The 15,587-nt window shown below is 43.2% G+C and overlaps 1 protein-coding gene across 2 annotated transcripts in view; it reads right to left on the bottom strand.

Annotated features, from left to right (window-relative positions):
* Positions 1-15,587, bottom strand: part of LOC110520190 (ly6/PLAUR domain-containing protein 6B) — a 48,109-nt gene that overhangs the window by 11,510 nt on the left and 21,012 nt on the right. Inside the window, exons 1-2 of one of the 2 annotated variants that reach the window (XM_036974575.1) lie at positions 8,444-8,588; positions 53-193 (exon numbers count right to left, since the gene is read on the bottom strand). In XM_036974575.1, coding sequence (XP_036830470.1) covers positions 53-176 — 124 coding nt within the window. In that variant the 5' untranslated portion in view covers positions 177-193; positions 8,444-8,588. Of the gene's footprint in view, positions 1-52; positions 194-8,443; positions 8,589-15,587 lie in introns of those variants that run through there. The other variant, XM_021597339.2, reaches the window with a different exon arrangement.

Here is a 15,587-nt window from a genome sequence, read left to right as displayed (position 1 = left end):
TCACAACATTGTTGAAGACATGACATCATTTCAACGAGTAAGCAGAACGTACCTTCCACAGGTGGTTTGACGTTGTAGAAGTTGATGCGATCAGCTGTAACCTGGTCACATATGGCCACCAGCACCAGGAGTTGGATAACAGCGGTGAGGTGCAGGGCCATGGAGAATGACATCATCACAGTCTATCAGCAACCTGAACCACAGCAACAGAAATAATCAGGAATGGACATATAATCAAGTATCATTTTAGCCGTTGCAAGCTCATGTAACATAGAACCAGGTGAATGGGATAGGAGAAGATGAGGAAAATAATAATAAATTAAAGTGGATATTGAGAACGAGAAAAAGGAACAGGTTGGCCCTCTCTGGGACATTGAGAATTTGGATTATCATGGAATTGAGTCACTCCATGCCCTGCCCTAACCACGTTTACCTGATCCTGAGGGGGCAAGCCTCTGAGCTGAGGGGGAGGACCTCAGAGAGCTGCTGAATGGTTCTGGTCTCTATCAGATCTTTGAACCTTGACTTCTGACCCTTGTTCAGATGGGGCGGGGTAATCAGAGAGTCACGGCTGAGAGAGCAAACTGACTCACTGGGGTCCAGAGGAGTCCATAGAGGGGCTAAAGAGACTGATCCTTCCCTGTCTAAAGCTGCTATTTGAGCAGGCAATGGATAGTATCCACTTATGAGAAGAGGAAAGAGCGATCGATGGCTGATCTTTGGAGAGCTTTTTATAAGCCGAACATTATTGTTAATTGTTGTTTATATCACAAATTATTATTATCACATTTGTCATCAAGCATCATGAATGTAGCCATACTGCATTGTCGCCGTTTTGCAAGCTCCGACCCCACTTTGCTATTTTGTGATTATTCCGTCATCTATTTTTACGAAATGTATTCGCTATCATTTCTTGCCTCTTCAACAACAACTGGTTTGCTGATTCATTCATTGTTCACCCGTCTTGTAAAACCTGATGGTCAAATGCCGACCCTTCTACCTCCCAAGGGAGTTTTCATCTGTTATTGTGACTGTTGTATACATTCCACCTTAGGACAAGAAAAATGACAAGCTGGCAATTAACGAACTGCACGAGGCAATAAACAAGCAGCCGGTCCGTGGCGGTCCTTCGTGGGCAAATTTTGCCAACAAACTTTGTCATCAAAGTCGGGCATTCTCTGGATTTATGGTGCTTTAAAGACAACTGGGAATTCAGAAAAAACAAGGTCAAATCATGATGACATCAGTGATCTTCAGGTCGGAGCTCTAAAAAGAGGCCCGAGTTCCGGACTTGCAATTCCAAATAGGATGAATGTTCAAAACCCATTTTTTTCCCAGAGTTCCCAGTTGTCTTGAACTCACTGAAGTCAGATTTCCCATTTCCACCACCATAGAAAGCACTGAGCTAGGCTGAAACACCAGAATTTTGGAGCTGCATTACTCAAGAAAGCAAAAAAGAGAAAAAGTTTGTATGTGGCTTTATTAACTCAATTATTATTATTATATATATATTTTTTTACATTGTTTGCAAACTGATATGTGACACATATTAATGTCAAAAAGACGCAGATGTCGCAGATGCTACACTATAGGACTGTTTTGCTAGCACAGACTGTAATATGTTCCGGGATTCATCCAATGGCATTGAGAAGTATACTATCTCAGTCATCGGCTTCATCAATAAGTGCATCAATGACGTCATCTATACAGTGAACGTACGTACATATCCCAACCAGAAGCCATGGATTACAGGCAACATCCGCATTGAGCTAAAGGCTAAAGCTGCCGCTTTCAAGGAGCAGGACACTAATCCGGATGCTTTAAGAAATCCCCATACTCCCTCAGATAAACCGAACCACCAAACAGGCAAACCGTCAATACAGGATTAAGATTGAATCCTACACACCGACTCTGACGCTCGTCAGATGTGGCAGGGCTTGAAAACTATTACGGACTACAAAGGGAAACCCAGCCAGCTGCGAGCTGCCCAGTGACGCAAGCCTGCCAGATGAGCTTAATGCCTTTTCGCTTCGAGGCAAGCAACACTGAAGCATGCAGGACAGCACCAGCTGTTCCGGAAGACTGTATAACACTCTCGGTAGCCGATGTGAGCAAGACCTTTAAACAGATCAACATTCACAAAGCAGCGGGGCCAGATGGATTACGAGGACGTGTACTCAAATCATGCGCGGACCAACTGGCAAGGGTCTTCACTGACATTTTTAACATCTCCCTGACCAAGTCTGTAAAAACGACATGTTTCAAGCAAACCACCATTGTCCCTGTGCCCAAGGAAGTGAAGGTAAGCTGCCTAAATGATTACTGCCCCGTAGCAGTCACATCAGTAGCCAAGAAATGCTTTGAAAGGCTGGTAATGGCTCACATCAACAGCATCATGGGGATAATGGGGATACCCTAGATCAGTGGTTCCCAAACTTTTTATGGTCCCGTACCCCTTCAAAACATTCAACCTCCAGCTGCGTACAGAGGGCTATCACCAGTGTCAGCGCACTCTCAAATGTTGATTTTTGCCTGCCACACACACACACAATACATTTATTAAACATAAGAATGAGTGTGAGTTTTTGTCACAACCCGGTTCATGGGAAGTAACAAAGAGCTCTTATAGGACCAGGGCACAAATAATAATCAATAAAGCTCCAACTTCTTAATCATAGCCTCAATTTTGTCCCGCACACTGAATATAGTTGCGTAGAGTCCCTGTAATCCTAGATTCAGATCATGCAGGTGAGAAATAACATCACCCAGTCGTGTGAAACACTTGTCATCATGCTAGCGGCCAAATTATGGTCAGTAAAGAAAACTTTTTAAGCTCATCTCTCAATTTAAAATACTTTGCCCCTTGATAATCATTTTAAATGAGCGTTACATGGTCACTGTCCATATCATTGTATAGTGAAGAAAATACACGAGAGTTCAGGGGTCTTGCTTTTCACTGTCATGTCCAAAATGTTTTTCAAGCTGTCAGGCATTCCCTTGGCATCAAGAGCCTCTCGGTGGATGGTGCAGTGTGCCCAAGTGACGTTGGGGGCAACTGCTTGCACCTGCGTTACCACTCCACTATGTCTCCCTGTCATGGCTTTTGCACCATCAGTACAAATACCAACATGAGCAGCAATTATGTTTGGCTACATATGGACCGTTAGTGGAATTCCCGCGAGAGAGTAACATTTAATGTGATTCTATGTTAATTATTTGACTAGGATACCTGTATTTGACATTGTGTTGTTATTTCGCTGAACACTAGATGGTTTAATTTAATTTTTGGCAGCGAATCAAGGCTACTCAGGTAGAAAAAAAACTACTCAGGTAGAAAAAAAATGTATAGTCCGCTTGGAAAATATAAATTTACTGTTTGAAAATGTAAATCACATTTTTATTTGGCGTACCCCCGGGCGGCATTGCGCGTACCCCAGTTTGGGAATACCTACCCTAGGCCCACTCCAAACTCAACAGATCCACAGATGACGCAATCTCAATCGCACTCCACACTGCCCTTTCCCACCGGGAAAAAAAGGAACACCTATGTGTTCATTGACTACAGCTCGGCGTTCAACACCATAGTGCCCACAAAGCTCATCACTAAACTAAGGACCCTGGGACCAAACACCTCCCTCAGCAACTGGATCCTGGACTACCTGACGGGCTGCCCCCAGGTGGTAAACGTAGGCAACAACACATTTTCCACACTGATCCTCAACACCGGGGCCCCTCGGGGGTGCGTGATTTGTCCCCTCCTGTACTCCCTGTTCACTTACGACTTCATGGTCAAACACGACTCCAACACCATCATTAAGTTTGCTGACGAAACAACAGTGGTAGGTCTGATTACCAACAACGATGAGACAGCCTATAGGGGGGAGGTCAGAGACCTGGCAGTGTGGACTACAGGAAAAGGTAGGTCGAACAGGCACCCATAAACATCGACTGAGTTTCAATTTCCTTGGAGTCCACTTCACCAACAAATTATCATCGTCCAAACATACCAAGACAGCTGTGACACCAACACTTTTTCCCCCCCTGGAGACTGGAAAGATTTGGCATGGATCCCCAGATCCTCAAAAAGTTCTACAGCTGCACCATCGAGAGCATCCTGACCAGTTGCATCAGCCTGGTATGGCAACTGCTTGGCTTCTGATCTTAAGGGGCTACAAGGGGTAGCGCGTACGGCCCAGTACATCACTGGGGCCAAGCTTCCTGCCATCCAGGACGTACATACTAGGTGGTGTCAGAGGAAGGCCCAACAAATACTGGAGAGCCAAGTCTAAGACCAAAAGGCTCCTTAACAGCTTCTACCCCCAAGCCATAAGACTGCTGAACAATTAAACAGATGGCCACCCGAACTATTTTCATGGACCTCTTCTCTTCTTTCAAACTCCCTGTGTTCTATTGGCTGCTGTACTTAAAAGCTTTCATCCCTCTTTGAATAGTGTATTAGTATAAGAAATGCTTAAAAAAGCTTTCCTAGCTTTTCCTAGGACAGGAAGAGCTATGGGACGTTTTTTAAGGAGACATGCCAGCGGAGCGCAGGTGCATATTGCACAAGAGGCTATAAGTTAGAAGCTTATGCATAACCCATCCTTCATTAGCTAAATATAAGGCTAATACCGCATTTCATGTATTACTTGAAAGAGGTAGGTTAGGACATCTATATATATATATATATCAATCTTAAACAGGATTAGGCCCATCTACTTTGGATGCAATTTGAATGGAATTGATGGAGAGAGAGAAAGTGTCACACCCAGATCTGTTTCACCTGTGCTTGTCTCCACCCCCTCCAAGTGTCACCCATCTTCCCCATTATCCCCTGGGTATTTACACCTGTGTTTTCTGTCTGTCTGTCTGTGCCAGTTCGTCTTGTTTTGTCAAGTCAAGCAGCGTGTTACTCCGTGTGCCTGCTTTTTCCTTTTCTCTGTTTTTTGCTGGTCCTCCCGGTGTTGACACTTGCCTGCCTTGACTCCGAACCCGCCTGCCTGACCATACTGACCGGACCTCGAGCTTGCCTGCCACTCTGCAAACCACAAGACTGCTAAATAGCTAACTAAATACACTGAACAAAAATATAAAACGCAACATGTAGTGTCAGTCCCATGATTCATGAGCTGAAATAAATGATCCCAGAAATTTTCCACTCACATAAAAACGTATTTCTCTTACACAGGTGCACCTTCTGCTGGGGACAATAAAAGGCCACTCTAAAATGTGCAGTTTTGTCACACAACACAATACCACAGATGTGTCAAGTTTTGAAGGAGCGTGCAATTGGCATGCTGACTGCAGGAATGTCCACCAGAGCTGTTACCAGATAATTTAATATTCATTTCTCTACCATAAGCCGCTTCCAACGTTGTTTTAGAGAATTTGGCAGTACGTTAACCGGCCTTGCAACCGCAGACCATGTGTAACCACGCCAGCCCAGGACCTTCCCTTCTGGCTTCTTCACCTGCGAGATCGTCTGAGAACAGTTACCGAGACAGCTGATGAAACTGAGGAGTATTTCTGTCTGTAACAAAGCCCTTTAGTGGGGGAAAACTCATTCTGATTGGCTGGGCCTGGCTCCCCAGTGGGAGCCATGGCTGCACCCCTTCCCAGTCATGTGAAAGCCGTAGATTAGCGATTTTTGTAACGGTATTTGTCGTCTGAAGAAGAGGAATCATCGGACCAAAGCACAGTATGGTAAGTGTTCACGCTTGTTTTATTAAAACTGAACACTATAACAAACATAAACAAGAGAATAACCAAAACAGTCCTGTAAGGTGCAAACACTAAACAGAAATGAACTACCCACAAAAACCATGTGGGGAAAAAGCTACCTAAGTATGGTTCCCAATCAGAGAAAACGATAGACAGCTGTCCCTGATTGAGAACCATACCCGGCCAAAACAAAGAAATACAAAAACATGGAAAAAAGAACATAGAATACCCACCCAAATCACACCCTGACCAAACCAAAATAGAGACATAAAAAGCTCTAAAAAGCTTGCATGATTTGTAACTCAGTATTGTCACGTTCTGACCTTAATTCCTTTGTTTTGTCTTTTGTTTTAGTATGGTCAGGGCGTGAGTTGGGTGGGTTGTCTATGTTCGTTTTTCTATAATTTGGGATTTCTGTGTTCGGCCTAGTATGGTTCTCAATCAGAGGCAGCTGCCAATCGTTGTCCCTGATTGAGAATCATACTTAGGTAGCCTGGTTTCACTTTTGAGTTGTGGGGGTTTGTTTTCCGTGTGAGTGTTTGGTCCACACGGTACTGTTTTCGGTTTTGTATATTCACGTCATGGTTTGTTGTTTTGTTCAAGTGTTCTATTGTCTTTATTAAAAAACATTATGGACACTTACCACGCTGTGCATTGGTCCTCCGATCCTTCTCGCTACTCCTCCTCAGAAGAGGAGGACGAGAACCCTTACAAGTATAATTGTTTATTTAATGTTGCATAACTTTTTCTTACCCCCTTTTTCTCCCCAATTTCAAGGTATCCAATTGTTAGTCGTTACGGTCTTGTCTCATCGCTACAACTCCCGCACGGACTCGGGAGAGGCGAAGGTCGAGAGCCATGAGTCCTCCGAAACACAACCCAACCAAGCCGCACTGCTTCTTAACACAGCGTGCATCCAACCCAGAAGCCAGCCGCACCAATGTGTCGGAGGAAACACCGTACACCAAACAACCTGGTCAGCGTGCACTGCACCCGGCCCGGCACAGGAGTCGCTAGTGGGCGATGAGACAAGGATATACCTGCCCTAACCCAGACGACACTTGGCCAATTGTGCGCCGTCCCATGGGCCTCCCGGTCCCGGCCGGCTGTGACAGAGCCTGGGATCGAACCCAGAGTCAGACCACTGCGCCACCCGGGAGGCCGCATTTATATTTTTGATCAGTATATATTGTTATTGATTACTGCATTGTTAGGTTTAGAGCTTGCAAGAAAGGCATTTCAATGTACTTGTGCATGTGACATTAAAACTTGAAACTTGGTCATTTTAAATGGCAAAAACAGGCAAAACAGAAGACCGGAGATGGTCTGAACAGAAAGCAGCTTCAGCTGAACAAAAGCCATGTATCACATGTGAAACATCCCAGAGAGAAAGTCTAACAGCAGATAATTGTGATTCTTAGATCATTAAATTCAAATGCCTTCAAATTTGTCATCTTAGATCAAGAAGGCCAGTATTTTGGGCCCAGACGTTTCTGCAGGCAGTTGGGTGCAGGCAGAACCCCGAAGGCACATGATTCAAATATCTAATAGGTTCAATAAATAACCAGGTGGAATTAACATTCTAACATAACATTCTACAATATTACTGGATTTTGTGTTGCACAGACATATAAACAATTCATGAACATTACAATCCCTTCCCAGTGACATAATGAATATTGTGTTGTTGATTGATGGTGTGGAGATCTTTTTAAATCTGAAAACATCTTATTCTCAAAATCATTAGCAAATAGCATTTTTTTTTTTTTTTACTATGTCAGCACTAAATCGACACTAACCTGTGTTAACCTGAGATTATCTGCCTCTGTGGAGACATAAATCACACTCTGGCATTGACATACAGCTAAATCAATACCTGAACACAAACACCGCTCTTATCTCACTTTACAAAACAAACCATCTCTGAACAAACCCAGAAAAACAGAACCATCAATCTCCCAAGAGTCATACTCCACAGGTCTTGGTAAGGGCAGAGCAGAGCTTTTGAGTAAATACCCTTTTTGTACCTCTGTGAAATTTGGAGGAGTTGGACTTCATAGCATGCAAGAGGTTTACAGGTCAAGTGACCCTGTGGCCAAGGTATTTGCTGGAATATGCATGTACTTGTTGTGCCTTGCGAGTCGCTATATTTAGGCTCTCTCTCATCTCCAACTGTCCTCAGTCCCAGGAATTCTCTCTCACAGGCGCAATGCTGAGACGGAGTGGAGCAAACGCACATTTTGGCATTTCAAAATCACAAGCGGGTGGACTGTCAGCATTAGAAAATGCTGATAGTCCATATTGTAGTATTTGTCAAGTAATGATGCAAAAAAAATAATATTCTGAGGTTTCAGATCAGACCCATTTCCCCATCCTGGCCAAACACAATTACCATTTTACAACACACTGGAAGTTTCTTTCAGATTAGCATAGAGACAGATTCAAACTACACTGACATTTCTGAAGATGGTTTGTGTTTTTAGCCATATTTTTTTAATACGATGAGCTAGTTAAAGTAGCATTCCCATAAACAAGAAAAATCATCTACATTTAATCACATTTCTTTAGAAGGCTATTGCCTAACCAAGCCCACTGACTGATAAGAAATATCATGTGTAATGGTGTTGAAAACAAACAGTATACAATGTGGTAATAATAGCATCTGTGAATGTGGGTTTTCCTACCAAAATGGCATTGTAAGTCAAATGTGAACAGTAAGGCTTACCTCCTAAAGTTCAAATGAAGTGAAATCTAATCCACATGTATGTATCAACAGAGATCAGTAAAAGCCCTGTTTAACAGATCCTTTCAGGTGAGGGTGACTGACTAGATGGATCCCTGGTTTACTATAAGTCATTTCCTTCCCTGCCACTGCTGCCTTAACCCATGGTTCATGAAGGGTCAGTGACCCCTAACTTCCTGACACCGCAGCAACTTGATTGGATGACATTTGGGGGTAGTGATGGAAACAGTCACAATCTGTCAGCCAGTCTCCTGTCCAAGCCCCTCATTAGCATTCACATCAAAACACACACACACACACACCAGTTGGGGGAGGGGAGTACTCCAAAATACCCCTTATCTAGTGGGTGTGTCCATTAAGCAGCTAAAGGCAGCCTATATTAAACATGTGCCTGGGAGAGAGGGATTACTGGCCTATCATATTATGACAGAAGTAATTTCCTCCTTCACAAAGCAAAGCCAGTTGGTAGCCTGGGAACAGGTTACATATTAGCCAGAGAACATATTAGTACATATCTGTACCTGTTACTGAGTCACACTCTAGTATTGATTTAAGTCACATGAACAGCTAGGTCTCTGGAGGCAACAACCAATTTATTGAGGTCCGACTCCAAACATCTTAGCATAGGTTTATTCCCCTGCAGCACACTCCCTAATCAAACACTGAGTTGAAACACAATACGATAAGACCGAGTTTGTGCTCTTTCGAAATGACTAGGCTATCTCTGGTTTTAGTACAAACTACAAAACAACCTCACCTTCCTTGAACCCTATTTTGGTCTTCCTCGCTTCCTTTAGGAAATCAGTAGCTTTTCCCCTTGGAGGTCACTGTGAACAGTGTAGTTCCCATGACGAGGAAGGAAAGGAGTCGGGAAGGGGCACAATCACTTCCAAGCGCAGTCTCTGCAGGGGTGCAGACATTTTTAAGAGGACTTAACTACTTCCAGAGTTCTGAGTTCCGGTTAAGCTCAGCTATGTCTGGAAAACACATTCCATTCCAGAAGCAGTGCAGCTGACTGGTGCTCCGTTCAGCTAACTCACCAGGCTGCTCCGTTCAGCTAACTCACCAGGCTGCTCCGTTCAGCTAACTCACCAGGCTGCTCCGTTCAGCTAACTCACCAGGCTGCTCCGTTCAGCTAACTCACCAGGCTGCTCCGTTCAGCTAACTCACCAGGCTGCTCCGTTCAGCTAACTCACCAGGCTGCTCCGTTCAGCTAACTCACCAGGCTGCTCCGTTCAGCTAACTCACCAGGCTGCTCCGTTCAGCTAACTCACCAGGCTGCTCCGTTCAGCTAACTCACCAGGCTGCTCCGTTCAGCTAACTCACCAGGCTGCTCCGTTCAGCTAACTCACCAGGCTGCTCCGTTCAGCTAACTCACCAGGCTGCTCCGTTCAGCTAACTCACCAGGCTGCTCCGTTCAGCTAACTCACCAGGCTGCTCCGTTCAGCTAACTCACCAGGCTGCTCCGTTCAGCTAACTCACCAGGCTGCTCCGTTCAGCTAACTCACCAGGCTGCTCCGTTCAGCTAACTCACCAGGCTGCTCCGTTCAGCTAACTCACCAGGCTGCTCCTTTCAGCTAACTCACCAGGCTGCTCCTTTCAGCTAACTAACCAGGCTGCTCCGTTCAGCAAACTCACCAGGCTGCTCCGTTCAGCAAACTCACCAGGCTGCTCCGTTCAGCAAACTCACCAGGCTGCTCCGTTCAGCTAACTAACCAGGCTGCTCCGTTCAGCTAACTAACCAGGCTGCTCCGTTCAGCTAACTAACCAGGCTGCTCCGTTCAGCTAACTAACCAGGCTGCTCCGTTCAGCTAACTAACCAGGCTGCTCCGTTCAGCTAACTAACCAGGCACCGGGCTCTGATAACAACACAGTACACATCCACAGCATGTAGGGAGAAAAACACTGCATAGCAGCATTTTTTATTATTTTTTATGTCCTGGGATTTGCGTCCACACAATTTCCCCCTGTGAGTACAAACCGCCACAGTTCTCCATGTGGGTTATATACTATGAGAAGCTAATTTAGTATTTAAGGCAGGTGGCTTTCGAGTGAATTCCAAAGTGAAGGGCTGCAGTCACACTAAATGTATACAGCATGTTGAATGTTGATCTAGAACATACTGTGCATTCAGACCCCTTGACTTTTCCCACATTTTGTTACGTTACAGCCTTATTCTAAAATGGATTACATTGCTTTTTCCCCCTCATCAATCTACTACACACAATACCCCATAATTACAAAGCAAAAACAGTTTTTTAGAATTTATTGGTAAATTTATTGAAATAAAAAACTGAAATATCAAATTTACATAAGTATTCAGACCCTTTACTCTGTACTTTGTTAAAGCACTTTTGGCAGCGATTACAGCCTCGAGTCTTCTTGGGTATGACGCAACAAGCTTGGCACACCTGTATTTGGGGAGTTTCTCCCATTCATCTCTACAGATTCCCTCAAGCGCTGTCAGGTTGGATGGGGAGTATCCCGATCGAACATCCAGAGATGTTCGATCGTTCAAGTCCGGGCCACTCAAGGACATTCAGAGACTGGTCCCGAAGCCACTCCTGCGTTGTCTTGGCTGTGTGCTTCGGGTCATTGTCCTGTTGGAAGATGAACCTTCACCCCAGTCTGAGGTCCTGAGTGCTCTGGAGTAGGTTTTCATCAAGGATCTCTCTGTACTTTGCTCCATTCATCTTTCCCTCGATCCTGACTAGTCTCCCAGTCTGCCTCTGAAAAACATTCACACAGCATGATGCTGCCACCACCATGCTTCACCGAAGGGATGGTGCCAGGTTTCCTCCAGACGTGACGCTTGGCTTGGCATTCAGGCCAAAGAGTTCAATCTTGTTTTCATGAGACCAGAGAATGAACATTTGAACATCTTGGCCATGTTCTGTTATTATCTCCACCCAGCACTGCCAGAAGAGGACTGGCCACCACTTATAGCCTGGTTCCTCTTTAGGTTTCTTCCTAGGTTCTGGCCTTTCTTGGGAGTTTTTCCTAGCCACCGTGCTTCTACACCTGCATTGCTTGCTGTTTGGGGTCTTATGCTGGGTTTCTGTACAGCACATTGTGACATCAGCTGACGTAAGAAGGGCTTTATAAATACATTTGATTTGATCAATGGAAACAGGATGCACTTGAGCTCAATTCCGAGTCTCATAGCGAAGGGTCTGAATACTTATTTAAATAATACTTTTTTATTTTTAACACATTTGCAAAAACTAAAACCTGTTTTCGCTAAGCCATGATAGGATATTGTGTGTAGATTGATGAGGATATACATATATATTTTTAATCTATTTTAGAAAAAAAATGCTGTAAAGTAACAAAATATGGAAAGGGGAAGGGGTTTGAATACTTTCCGAATGCACTGTATGCATATATTTGTAAATTTACCGACCTCATGGCTACCATATCTTTCCTACCGTGACCACTTATGGCTGTTTTAACAGAGAAACAGTGTGGTCCAGACCCTTTCTATGAGATATGACCATTCAATTAAAGTCATACAAATCATAGACAATATTTCCAAACTGCAACGGCTCTTATACGTCATTTAAATGGTTGATAGTGTACTGTAAGTGTAATCTGCTGAGAAAATGCTCAAAGCCTTCACCTACTAACAACTCCTATTATTGCCAAACTCTCAAGACTGACACACTAAATTCAGGGGAGATATCACAGCACACAGCGGTATTAAAAAGCCTCACGTCAGGGAAGTTTGGAGCATCTTCTAAAGAAAGGGAGAGGGGGATACCTAGTCAGTTGTACAACTGAATGCATTCAACTGAAATGTGTCTCCCGCATTTAACCCAACCCCTCTGAATCAGAAGACCTTTGTACAAACCATCTATGCCGGGGCATTACTTTAAATGATGAGACATTTCCCTAACAACAAGACAAAAACCTCATGGTATTTCACCCCCTATAAATGTCTAAAAGTTTGAAGAAAAAAATTGAAAGAGAGTTGAGGTCTCTTTGATACCTGACTTACTTGTTAAAATGTTCCAGTAGTAAACATATGATGCCACCATAAAGGATTCTTCTATTTATTGCGTGAAACTGTTGAGTTGGCAGACTACCTCCTGTATTTCTGTTTTATTGGTTCTTACAGACTAAAAAAGACACTTCAATGTAAATAACCATACCTGTTACCCCATAAATACCATTACCTCCAGGTTATGCCTGCAGGTTTTAAACAAATGGTGCTTGGTTTACTTTTAAGTCATGGTGGCCTCCACAGTTTGACATCAAGCAGAAGCCTTAAATGAGAGGTTGCGCGAGAAGGGATACTGGCGGTAGAGAGATATCTTCACACCACTTGGCACAGACCTGGCAGTGTATTGTATACCACTAGGAAGGAACACTTAGCAAGAAACTGATTCTTAAAACCTAAACCGACAGAGAAAACATTTACCACTTGGCAGTCCATCTAGGATTTCAGAATTTGTCTGTGATAGTTGCAAGCCAAAATGTTTGATTTTGCTGCGGCAATAATGACATTTAGTGACGATTTCGTCCAATTTGTCATGAAAATGCAATGATGAGGGAAAAAGTTTGTTTTCGTGTTGCTTGATTGAGTCATTTTATGCGGTAAAATTGCAGTGATTGGTTAAAATTGCGAACCCTCTTTTTGGAGTGTGGTGATGGTATATTGCGATGATTTTACTGTTTTATGCAGTAATAGTGCAGTGATTGGTCAAATTTGAAAGCCCTCGCTTACATTTCTGCTAAATGTGTTATGATCACAAAATCCTGGAGGGACTGCCTGTTGGTAATGGTCCCATAAAGTTGCATGTACAGTCTTAGCAGTAGAGTCCAGACCACAGTGTTACAATGTGATGTGGCTAAATCACAGTGATACAAGGAACTATGGAAGGTGGGCAAAAGCTTTACTAACTGAGTGGCAAACATAACTATTTGAATGGTATCATTCTGTGAGAAACTGGGAATGCAATCTAAACTATCCACCTAAACTTTATGGTGTGGTTTGCCCTGAGGGGAACAGCATTCTCACTTCAGTAAAAGGCCCAGTGCAGTCAAAAACGTGATATTCCTGTGTTTTTTAATAACACTGAAACAAAATATAGATTTTACTGAGATACAGTTTATATAAGGAAATCAGTTAATTTAAATAAAAACATTAGGCCCTATTCTATGGATTTCACGACTGGGAATACAGATATGCATGTTGGTCACAGATACATTGGATCAGAAAACCAGTCAGTGTCTGGTATGGATCTCGTCATGGCATTTCTGTACATTCAAATTTCCATCGATAAAATGCAATTGTGTTCATTGTCCGTAGCTTATGCCTAACCATACCATAACCCCACTACCACGAGGCACTCTGTTCACACTCTGCCATCTGCCCGGTACAGTTGAAACCGGGATTAATCCGCGAAGCGCACACTTCTCCAGCTTGACAGTGGCCATCGAAGGTGAGTATTTGTCCACTGAAGTCGGTTATGACATTGAACTACAGTCAGGTCAAGACCCTGGTGAGGACGACCAGCACACAGTTGAGCTTCCCTGAGACCTTTCTGACAGTTTGTGCAGAAATCATTCCGTTGTGCAAACCCACAGTTTCATCAGCTGTCTGGGTGGCTGGTCTCAAATGATCTTGCAGGTGAACAGGTAGGATATGGAGGTCCTGGGCTGGCGTGGTTACATGTGGTCTACGGTTGTGAGGCCGGTTAGACGTACTGCCAAATTCTCTAAAATGATGTTGGAGGCGGTAGAGAAATTATGGTAGAGAAATTAACATTACATTCTCTGGCAACAGCTCTGGTGGACATTCCTGCAGTCAGCATGCCAACTGCACACTCCCTCAAAACTTGACACTTCTGTGGCATTGTGTTGTGTGACAAAATATTTTAGAGTGGCCTTTTATTGTCACCAGCACAAGGTGCACCTGTGTAATGATCATGATGTTTAATCAGCTTCTTGATATGCCACACCTGTCAGGTGGATGTCAACCAAATTTTAGAGAAATAAGCTTTTGGTCCGCGTGGAACATTTTTGGGATCTTTAACTTCAGCCCATGAAACATGTGACCAACACTTTACATGTTGCGTTTATATTTTTGTTCAGTATATATTTCCACACTATGGAGTTGGAATAATACTGTGAAATGGTAAAAATGATAAAACCTTTTTTCTGTTTCGGTGGGAGAGAGTTTGGGCCTTGCACGGGGACCTCACAATTAGGTAAATTAGTTAATAGACCAATAAGAAAGACAGTTCCAAACCTCTCTGCCAATAACAGCTACTTTTTTGTTTTCCCTCCACACTTAAACCACTCCCACACAGTCCTAGCTACATTTTAGCTTGAGAAATTGCTCTTTAACTCTTAGGGATAGTCTCCTTTTTTCTCCATTTCCTGTCTGAATGACATGCCAAAAGTAAACAGCCTGTTGCTCAGGCCCTGAAGCCAGGATATGCATATAATTGGTACCATTGGAAAGGAAACACTTTGGAGTTTGTATAAATGTTAAAATAATGTAGGAGAATATAACACAATAGATATGGTAGGAGAAAATCCAAAGAAAAACCAACCTGACGTTTTTTTTGAAAGACCATCCTCTTAGAAATGCAAGAGAAAGGTCATATTGTAAAATGTCATATTCGTATGGCTTCCACAGGGTGTCAGCAGTCTATGTTCAAGGTTTCAGGCTTGTAACTTCAAAAACAAATCAGAAATAACAGTTTTAGTAGAAGGACACAGTCTTGGAAATTCATGTTTGCGCGCACCATGAAGAAATTACGCACCTGCTAAAATCAGTTTCCTATTGAACATACTTTTTTCCGAAATAAATATTATAGTTTGATTTCATTTTAGGGTATCTGAGGAGTAAATATAAACATATTTTGACTTGTTGAAACAAAGTTGAGGGGTAGATTTTCAGATTCCTTTCTCTACAAGTTGAACGAGTGAATTACTCAAATCGATGGCGCCAACTAAACTGACTTTTTGGGATATAAAGAAGGATTTTATCTAACAAAACGACACTACATGTTATAGCTGGGAACCTTTGGATGACAAATCAGAGGAAGATTTTCAAAAAGTAAGTGAATATTTAATCGTTATATGTGAATGTATGAAACCTGTGCCGGTGGAAAAA

This window comes from Oncorhynchus mykiss, chromosome 3, assembly GCF_013265735.2.
Source record: "Oncorhynchus mykiss isolate Arlee chromosome 3, USDA_OmykA_1.1, whole genome shotgun sequence".
NCBI classification, from domain to species: Eukaryota; Metazoa; Chordata; class Actinopteri; order Salmoniformes; family Salmonidae; genus Oncorhynchus; species Oncorhynchus mykiss.
Note: the sequence above shows the minus strand (reverse complement) of the source record. Positions and strands in the feature narration are given on the sequence as shown.